The sequence below is a fragment of the Ricinus communis genome, chromosome 9 (assembly GCF_019578655.1).
Source record: "Ricinus communis isolate WT05 ecotype wild-type chromosome 9, ASM1957865v1, whole genome shotgun sequence".
Taxonomy (NCBI): domain Eukaryota; kingdom Viridiplantae; phylum Streptophyta; class Magnoliopsida; order Malpighiales; family Euphorbiaceae; genus Ricinus; species Ricinus communis.
In genome coordinates, this window is record NC_063264.1 from 26,057,419 (window position 1) to 26,067,935 (window position 10,517).

Consider the following 10,517-nt stretch of genomic DNA (forward strand, 5'->3'; position numbering starts at 1 on the left):
CTAGAAAATTCTATTCTGATATAATAATTGAATTTTCTTACGCGTTATTTGCTTATTCCGCTACTTTTGCAAGTGTACTCAAACACGTGTCCTTTTTCTTTTTAATCCTTCAATTTTGAGTTTTATTGGAGTTTAAGCCTTTTATTTTGCAAAAGGAGTTTAGCTTTAATTTGTACCAACTATCTAGTAATCTTATAAGATTAATTAGTTATAATATCCCTACAATTTCGGATAATCATCCTATAATTAAATATTATAATTTTTCTTATTTTTTAATTAAATAAGTATTTTATTATAAAATCGATTAACAATAATTAATTATAACATTCTTTTTTTGTATACATATATATACTATATATTTATAGTTTATATTATTGTATGTAAATGGATTTTTAATCTGACTAAAATATTATTAAAATTAATTATAAATTATTATAATTTATTATTTAGAATTAATTGATAATTAATATAATTTCATTTTAATTCCATCATAATTGTATATCATAAATACATCATAATTTTTAATGAAATCATCACCTAATTATAAAAGTCATTGGTTCTAATTTATCTATTTATTTATTTAATATTAAAAAAATTATTATTTTATAGTATGTTATGATCAATTTTAGACTGTTGATTGAACGATTGAGATATTAGTAGAGTTTCGGCCTGGTGGACTTGAAACGAGGCCCGTCAAAAGAAATGAGCCGAACCTTCTTTTAGCTTTTGCTCAATATACATACGGCATAAATCCAAATTAAGCAAAAGCCCAAAATATGAAAAAGCTAAAAGCCTGACCAAAATCACACATTTTTACCCTTTGCCAAAGGTTGAAATTCTCATTCCGTAAAACTATATGTAAGTTGGCAAAATCTTTCTCTATTTTCTCTCACCATCACAAACCACGCTTGCCACAAGTCATATCTTACATTTGTTGCAAAACATATTTCCCCACTTACTTTGATGATAGATCTATATTATATATATATATATATATATATATATATATATATATAGTTATTTAGAATATTTTAGAGTTTTAATAATATTAATCATTTAAGTTTAATTGTTTATTTTCAAATAATATTAGCCAAAAAAAATTATGAAGTAAATACTCAAAAAGGGACTTAATATAATGTTTTGCTATCAAGATCCGAGACCGAGATGCGTGGACTACTATTTACTGTGTGGGCTGAAAATCACTATTCACCTGGAGGCAATTTAGTTTTAATTATTTAAAAAATTTTATATCAGTTATTTATTTATATAAAAATAATTAAGGGTTGTGATTAGGATCATCTTTAGAGAGGATGACTCTCTATATGTATCTCTGCATATTTAGGTCTAGTATCATTTCTTAGTTACACCTTTTCCGTCTACATCTTTTATCATTTTTGTCTCTGCAGTTTTTTCTCTATAGTTCTTTGTCATAAACACTTTAGTTATATTATTAGTTATTATTTCAAGATTAAGAAAACTTTTAGGAATTGAAGAGTAAGGACCAATATTCTTTTTGCCTTGAAGATATTCTAGATCTAGAGAGAGTTTTTACTTTGTTATTGTTTTGTTTATATTTAACTATTTACTTATCATGACTAGGGAATTAAATATGTTAGACTAAGTTTTCTGTTAGTATTTAATCGAGCTTTCCTACTTATGTATGAATCTTATTACTTTTTATTTAATGAATAATTTCTTACTCGGTATATTTTATTAGTTCTAGTTGTAAAATTTATTTGATCTTCATATCATATTAGTATTTATAATTGTTATGAATATTTATAGTTTGTTGCATTAGAAATATCACATGTTCTTCATCTTATATATTGAATTAAGGAACTAAATATTGTGTACATGATATGTTAAACTTAATATGTTATATATGGCATTAAACTCTTCTTGTCCTACTTGGGGTAGGAAAGTCTAGTGGAAAACTTTCAATTCTTTTAGGATTAGTCTTCTTCAATATATTGTAATTGTAGGATGTTTATACATATCATATTCCAATATCCTAGTTGGAGTTCAACTAGGATTAGTCTTCGTGAGACTTGTACTTCTAGTAGAATTTTGACGTGGTCAACCCTAGTTTACTCGGCATATTCTACTTGACTATATTTTGGTTAGTTATTATTAGTATCAGGCTTTAGTGAGAGTGTATTTATGTCCGGTACTTCTATCTTGAAATTGAGGAGATTGATCAGCGAGCTCGGTATAATGTTGTTCATCAAGATGCTTTCCTTAAAACTTGTTCACCACTTTGGATGAATAGGTCTTAGGCTCTTCTTGAAACTGGTTCACCACATTTATACTATGTAATGAGCTTATTTATTTATACTCTCTAATGAGATTCTGCACTTTTATTGTCCAATGAACTTATTTATTTTTGCTCTCCAATAGCTCATGTACTTATGCTCTCCAATGAGCTTTTGTACTTATTTTTCTCTAATGAGCTCATGTACTTTTACTTTCTAATGAGCTCGTGTATTTTTGCTCTCCAATGAGCTCTTTATTTTGCTACTCTTCAATGAGCTTATATACTTTTACTCTTCTATAAGCTTGTGTATTTCTGCTCTCCAATTAGCTCATGTAATTTATGCTTTTAAATGAGCTCCTATATTTTTGCTCTTCAACGAGCATGTGTACTTTCATTCTTTAATGAGCATGTTATGCCTAACATAGCGAGTAATCAACACTAGCAATATGTCATGATACTCTAAAATGATCTTACTTTGTCTAACATGGCGAGTAATCAACACTAGCAATATGTCTTGATGCTCTACAATGAGCTCGGTATACTTAACACCTCGAGTAATATGCCTTAATACTCTATAATGAACTCGACATGCCTAACACCTCAAGTAATATCCCTTGATACTCTAGAATGAGCTTAATATTCCTAGCATGACAAGTAATCGACATTAGCAATATGAATTGATGCTCTAGAATGAGCTCAGTATGCCTAACATGACGAGTAATTAGCACTATAAATATCCCTTGATGCTAGAATAAGCTCAATTTGCCAAACATGGTGAGTAATCATCATTAGCAATATGCATTAATGCTCTAATATGAGCTTTATATGCTTAACACAGTGAGTAATTAACACTAGTAATATGCCTTGCTACTTTAGAATGAGCTCAGGATGCCTAACATCTTGAGTAATAAGCACTAGGAATATGCCTTGATACTCTAAAAATAAGCTCGATATGCCTAACATCATGAGTAATATGCCTTAATGCTCTGGAATAAGCTCGGTATGCCTAACATGGCAAATAATCAACACTAGTAATATGTCTTTATGCTTTAGAATAAGCTCGGTATGGCTAACATGGTGAGTAATCAACACTAGCAATATGCCTTAATGTTTTAGAATGAGCTCAGTTTCCCTAACATGGCGAGTAATCAACACTAACAATATGCCTTGATGCTCTAGAATGAGCTCAATATGTCTAACATGGCGAGTAATCAACACTAGTAATATGCTTTGATGCTTTAGAATGATATTAGTATGCCTAACATGATGAGTAGTGAGCACGAACAATATGCTTTGATGCTCTACAATGAGCTCAGTAGGCCTAACATAACGAGTAGTGAGCACTAGCAATATGCCTTAATACTCTAGAATAAGCTTGGTATTGCCTAACATGGTGAGTAATCAACACTATCAATATGTCTTAATGCTATAGAATAAGCTCGCTATACTTAACATAGAGAGTAATCAGCACTAGCAATATGCCTTAATGCTCTAGAATGAGCTTAATATGCCTAACATCGCAACTAATATGCCTTAATTTTTTAGAACTAGCTTTATATGCCTAACATGGTGAGTAATTAGCACTAATAATATGCCTCGATGCTCTAGAATGAGCTTAATATGCCTAATGATGATTAATATGCCTTGATGCTTTAAAATAGCTCAGTATGCTTAATATGTTGAGTAATTAGCATTAGCAATATGTCTTGATGCTCTAGAATGATCTTGGTATCCCTAAGATGGTGAATAATTAGCACTAACAATATGCTTTGATGCTCTTGGATGAGCTCAATATACCTAAAATGGCAAATAATCAATATTAGCAATATGCCTTGATGCTCTTGATGAGCTTTGTATGCATAAGATGTGAGTAACCTACACTAGCAATATGCCTTAATATATTGAGTAAAACATCATCCTGGTCATTTAACTTTATTCTTTGTTATTATCATCCTTTGATATGTTCTTTCCTTGTTTGGACTGGTGCCTCATGCTCATCTTCCTTCTTTTAGTCCTTATTGTATTGTCTTACAATTTCTGCTGGAGTTAATTGCATAAACATCAATAGGTGGTATAAGTGCAACAATTATTTCCTGATGTTGGATCAACTCATGGGAGAGCACATCAGTGTCCTCGTTTGTCATTTATAGCTTGTGATTTGATTGGTAGAAAAGACTTTAAATTCTTTTTCACACAGATGACACCAATTGATAACTGGTCAATGAATTCAACTACCAAAAATGATCTTCTTGATTGACTTGAGCTCCGAAATAACTGCAAAAGAGGTTAGCATAGCACCGGACAGGAATATTCGGCCACTCACTCTGATATCTAAATCAATAAAGAGTTGTAAATATTGAAAGTATCTAGTTATATAAAAAATATTATGTACCTAATACGTTGTATTTAGTCCCTTATATAAGGCATTGAAGTCTTCCTATCTTACTCATAGTAAGATGGTCTATTTGGAGAACTTCCAATCCTTTTAGATTTGGTCTACTTCAATATACTGTTATTGTAGGATGTTTACATATCCTGGTCAGGTATTCTAGTTGGAGTTCAAATAGGATTAGTCTTCCTGATTCTTATAATTCTAGTAGAATTTGGACTTGGTCAATCCTAGTTTACTCAACATATTCTGTTGGCCTATTCCACTCGACTATATTTTGGTCTATCAAGAAGATAAAGAAATATTGAATTAAATTAGGATTTTTAAAAAATTATTTTAATTCTATTGGTTTTAATGTGATAAAGAATCGATTTTCTTCTGATTATGACATTAATTTGGTATTGATTAATGGAATGTCATTATGTGAGTTAATTTTATTGAAATATTTTCTAGTTTATTATATAATTTTTTGGGTACTTTTTTATCATTATTTTTGTTATATTTGTAGATGTATTCTTTTAAGAGAATGAAAATATATCAATACCAAATTAAAATAGATTACAAAGAAATTAGTTTAGGACCAAAATTGATTGTTTATCAACTCATAAATTTTTTACAAAGAGTGAAAATTCAATTCATTGATTTGTGTATAAAAGAAAAATAAAATATTCTTATAATCATAATATAATAAACATTATCAAATACAAATTTATTTTAATTTAAACTAATTATTTATGGCTCATTTTATATTATGGTAAGAAAAACTTAGGAGCTATGCTAGGATTAATTAGATAAATTCATTAATTTGTAAGAATAGATAATTTTCAGAAATAATTTCTTTTTTTGAACATAACATTTCATACTTAAGAACTTTTGTCTATATAAAGAATAAGAAAGGTAAAGACAATAAATACATTAAATACATAAGCTCAAATTTATTGCTACAATGAATCATAAGCTCAAATTCATTATCCAGCCTAGCTAAAGATATCAACCCAATTAAAAAGCCCATTCTAAAAAACCGTAAAAGAAATAGAGCAAACTCAAACATAAAGAAAGACTCTATTAACGTTCAATAAACTACGATGGCTCCAAGATAGGTGTGGAAAGAAGTTGTCTCCGCAATTGGAGGACAACCTCAAACAATGGCACAAACATTGTTTCATATTTCGAGACTTCAAAAGCTTATTTTTATAATGTCTAATTGAATCTCCTAAAGAAGATAAATTTGTACCGATCCATTCAAGAGGATCCCAAAATGATTCATTCATTGTCTTAATTGTCACACCGATTAATTTTCATAGATCCATACAGCCATGAAAACTCTTCTACTGTCACCATTTGAAAAATCTTCTATGCAAGAGCACACATGTGAGGAAAAACAAAACCCATATTAGAAAAACTATTAAAACTACAAGAAAAAATAGAGGATAAAAGGTTTGAGGGTGTGGTTTCTGGTCAAAAACCACTTCACTAAGACAGAGCAGTCAGCGGAGAAGCAGATTTTTCGGAAAATGATTTCCTCCTTTCCTTTTGACTTAATGAATTCAATTTGCTGCAAGATACATTGTAGATTCAGCTTAATACATATTAAACAACAGAAACCTACAAAAGTAAGTTTGCCATCAGAATCAGCACCAAGCCTGGGCCAAAGACCAGCAATGCTAATTTTAACTACCTCTGCTACAAATTACAAACATGAACAGGCTCTTGCATGGGGAAACCTCAACATGGAACTCAAATCCATGTGAGGAAAGAAAAATTACATAAGCAAGTGGTTGAGGAAGAACAAGAGTTGGTCTATTTCTGCATTTGAATCCTCTTGTCCCTTATAGGCAGCTCAATGGGCTTCTGGGCCTCATGTGGATGATCTGGGCCTTTGTATACCTTAAGGTGGTTGAACAATGCTCTGCCAAGCTGCAGAAAATGGTACTAATCAAAATCAGCTCAACTGGGTAACACCAACAGCCACTATGATCTACTCAACTAAACAGTTCTAAGTATTAAAAATGTAAAGACATATATAGACCAATGAAATGCAATAGGTCAGTGTAGAAGTATTTAACATAATTAAGCATGTGTACAAATAAACATACCCAGAGTCCTGGGCAAGAAAAGATAAAATTCATGCATATAAGTTGGATAATGTTGTAAAAGGTGTCTAATTTGGTTTCCTCTTTTTTCTTTAAGAAGATAATAATAATTAAATAAATAAATAACAAAGAAGTAAAGAGGTCTATTTTCATCCATTACAATGTTCGATTTAAATGATAGTAACTACACTATTACCCTGAAACCTATCACTATGAGTGGGAGACGGTAACGTAGTAAAATGGAAAAGCGCATTATAAGTATGTGCAACTACATCATCATATACAGAACTGGGTGTCCTTCCCTTCTAAAACATATACAACAATTTATGAAATGTCTTGGATGGACATGGTTCAGTGGACCATAAGAGACATACTTACATGTCCCATCTCCAAAATATATGACATAACCCACATGTATATGTCTGGTGGTATATTGGAATATAGCCTAAGTAAGATAAACCTCAATAATTTTCTAAGTATCCAAAACAGTTTGCCATGTCAGGCAGCAGAACACATGAGGTCAAAGTATTCAGATGCAGCAGAACAAGCAAACACATAGTTTTGGAGAAGACTTAACAAGGCACAGTACTCACGCAACCATATTACCAGTTACCAAAGAGAAACTATTGCATGAGATAGTAACTCATACTTTGGTGTGTTTAACGTATGAGTTGTAAGCAGGTTCAAAACATTTGTTTTATGTTTCCTAATAATAATATTGAGGTATGTAGAGATGTGAATAGTAATGTCAGTAGAAAATCTAATGACTCCAAATAATGTGTTTCCACATATAAGCATTTTAATGCATTTCGTTCTGAATTTTTCTTTCTGTTCCTTTTGACAAGTCAGCTTTGTCAGGGACTTCCTACACTTGATCAAGGCTACCCAAGACCATTGCCAGAAAAGTAACGCCCTTAACCCCAAAAGAAATATACATGATTAGCATAAGAGAACCTAAACCTCACTTTGACAAGGATAATGGCAGACTACAATTATTACCTTGCATAATGCCCCTAAGAATATTGTAGAAAACAATTTGTTATGTATTATATGGCATTATTTGTATGTTCATACTCTAAAATCCAATATTGGTGTGAACGAACTGAGAATGTGACCATCACTATGGCCTCAACTGAGTGGCCTACCACTCATATCCCATGCTTGCACTAGTTAATTGTAATAGGCACTGAAATTCCATAATTGCTCAATTGGCACTATTCACTATTTGAGCTATACTAAGCAACTCAATAAATTCAGCAAGATGGGCAAAAGTTTAAAGACACAACCTCCAAGAGAGTCTTTCTACAGTGATTTCCTATGGTATGCATCAAACCAACTGAAGGAATCATGCACCAAGCTCAACCAAGTGCACAAGTACTAGGATATAGCAGAAAGCTTTGGCCTAGAATGCTGCTTAGCAGAAGCGTTACCATAACGAATGCTACATAAAACTTCAAAGAGTGAATGAATTTATTAATGTCAACAGGAAGATCTATCTCCTTCCTCCAATTTGTCGATACAATCATATGATAGTAACTGATTTAAATTAAGAAGGCCCGAATGGAAGCGGGTAAAGCTCCACATACACAAAATGTGCACAAAAATTGGACCACAGAACCCAATATAAATACTATGGTCAGAAAAAAAGAAAAAGCAGTTGAAAAGTTAAAAAGGAACTTCTTTAAGAAAAAAAGTAGACCCTACAACATCTCCATCAAATAAACACAAGAAAGAAAATAAAAGCTTTTAATAGATAACAAACTGCTGAAGTTAAAACTTATAACTCACCCTCCCTTTTGGAAGCATTCCACGAACAGCATGTTCAATAATTCTTTCTGGGATCCTCTGTTGCAGCTGATCGAATGTCTCCACTTTCATACCACCCGGTCTTCCTGAATGCCTCCTGTATAACTTTTGGGTCCTTTTCTTCCCAGATACAGCAACCTTCTCAGCATTCACCTATTGAGATTAAAGTTCCAAATTTTACATATTTAACTGTCACAAAGGCACAATCCACAACCTTTGATATGCAAAAAAGCATCCTGCTAATTCATCAGAACCTTGAGAAGCAGGAATAAACTATGTGCAATGCAACTAAACATATATAGAAAACTTAAATTCTCCAAATATAAATTTTACCAAAAGATAACAACCAAAATTTATTGGCACTTGGAGAAAAGGTCAATGGGAAGTAGGTATCCTACAATTAACTCTTAACATCACATTATTATAATATGTACCCTAAAACCAAGGAAAATGATAACTAGGCTAAGCATAGTGATAGTGTTGAGCCAATCCAATCATTTAATTTAAAAGAAAACTATGATATCCCTAAACGCCTACCAGATATAATGGGTTAAACCTCTTCATATATTAAGATGCCAGAAAGAAACAGTCTTAGAACAAAGAACATAGTCTTATAACACAAAAAGAACTCACTGTCTTCCTAACCAAAACACATTTACACTAAAGTTGCCAATTCTGAGTATGACTTGAAAATAAAATCAAGAGAGTAGACAGCTATTTGAGAATTTAGCCACTGACACATGGCATTAAGCTTGAAAATGAAACAAATATTTAACATACCACAATCACGAAGGCCCCCATGTCAACACTAGGAGTATAAGTAGCCAAATTCTTTCCACGAATATAAATGGCAATTGTAGATGCCAATCTGCCAAGAATTTTATCAGTTGCATCAACAACATACCAAGGCTTCTCTGTGTTTACATGGTCTGCAGCTTTAGGATACCAAGTCTTATTCCAAATGTCCTACAAAAAAACCCCCAAAAAAATCCATCTAAACATAAATTCAAGATTGAACAGCTTCCATTAAAGCAAAAGAAAGGGAATTACAGGGCCATTGAGCTCAAACTCCTCAAACATCCAACGCTGATCGACGGGTACGTGAGGGACAACTTTTTTATCAGTCTTCTCGGACAGAACTGTAAAATTGCGGCTGCAACTGGCAGAAAATGAAGTCCGAACAGATGGTTTTGATTTTAACAAGGATGACCCAGCAATAAAAGTAGTGTAGGGTCTCTGTGTGGTGGAAGCAGTAGAAGAGGAAGAAGAAGATGATGAGAGTGTGATAGAAGAGGGTGCACACAGAAATGCCATTTCTCTCTCAGTTTGGCTTTAGCTGAGACTGGTCTCTCTACTCTCTGCTCCCCTCTTTCAGTATAAACCAGATAAGATTTTTTTTTTTTTTTAAATTATTTTTCATTTTATTTTGGAACAAACAAATGGTCAGTTGATGGTTAGGGCTCATACATAACCGAACCAGCTGTGCAAATCACTCCCAGCCCAATTTGGCCCGGTCCACAAAACCCAATATTAAATCTATTCCATTTTCAAATAAATTATTAAAAATATAAAAAATATCTTTATACGATGAGTTTTATTTCTTTTAATAAATACATTTCATCAATTTAATTTATGCGGTTTTCTTTTTTCTAAGACTGAAAAAAAATCGAGGTGAGCTAAGCCGAACTTTGATATATTTAGACTTGATTCATTTATTAAATTATTTATTTAAATAATCTAAAATCTAGATTTAAAAATTCCTTATTTATTAAAAGAGTCCATCCCAACTAAATATTATCATACTCATTTAATATTCATAAGCCAAAGTCACTATATTTTTAAAAAGCATATATTCAAAATAAAATCTTTTTTAGTACTAATATAAAAATACAAATTATAATTATAAATTTAATAATACTTAATAAAACATTCATAAGATATATAACAATTAGCATAAAAACATATTTTGTACTTA

The 10,517-nt window shown here is 31.6% G+C and overlaps 1 protein-coding gene across 1 annotated transcript; it reads right to left on the minus strand.

Moving 5' to 3' along the window:
* Positions 1-6,146: 6,146 nt before the first annotated feature.
* On the minus strand, positions 6,147-9,944 carry LOC8271791 (50S ribosomal protein L13, chloroplastic). The gene is made up of 4 exons (XM_002532074.4): positions 9,593-9,944; positions 9,323-9,508; positions 8,525-8,695; positions 6,147-6,560 (listed from the first exon to the last, which is right to left on the minus strand). The coding sequence occupies exons 1-4, from the start codon at positions 9,854-9,856 to the stop codon at positions 6,444-6,446; spliced, it is 738 nt and encodes a 245-aa protein (XP_002532120.2). The 5' UTR covers positions 9,857-9,944; the 3' UTR covers positions 6,147-6,443.
* Between the last annotated feature and the right edge of the window lie 573 nt (positions 9,945-10,517).

Bases quoted from the DNA above. Each gene is read 5' to 3' on its own strand.
- LOC8271791 (XM_002532074.4), bottom strand. From the start codon at position 9,856: ATGGCATTTCTGTGTGCACCCTCTTCTATCACACTCTCATCATCTTCT. The intron at 8,696-9,322 runs GTATGTTAAATA...TAATCTCAATAG, and splicing joins TGGGGGCCTTCGTGATTGTG to GTGAATGCTGAGAAGGTTGC. The intron at 6,561-8,524 runs GTGAGTTATAAG...CATTTTCTGCAG, and splicing joins GAATGCTTCCAAAAGGGAGG to CTTGGCAGAGCATTGTTCAA.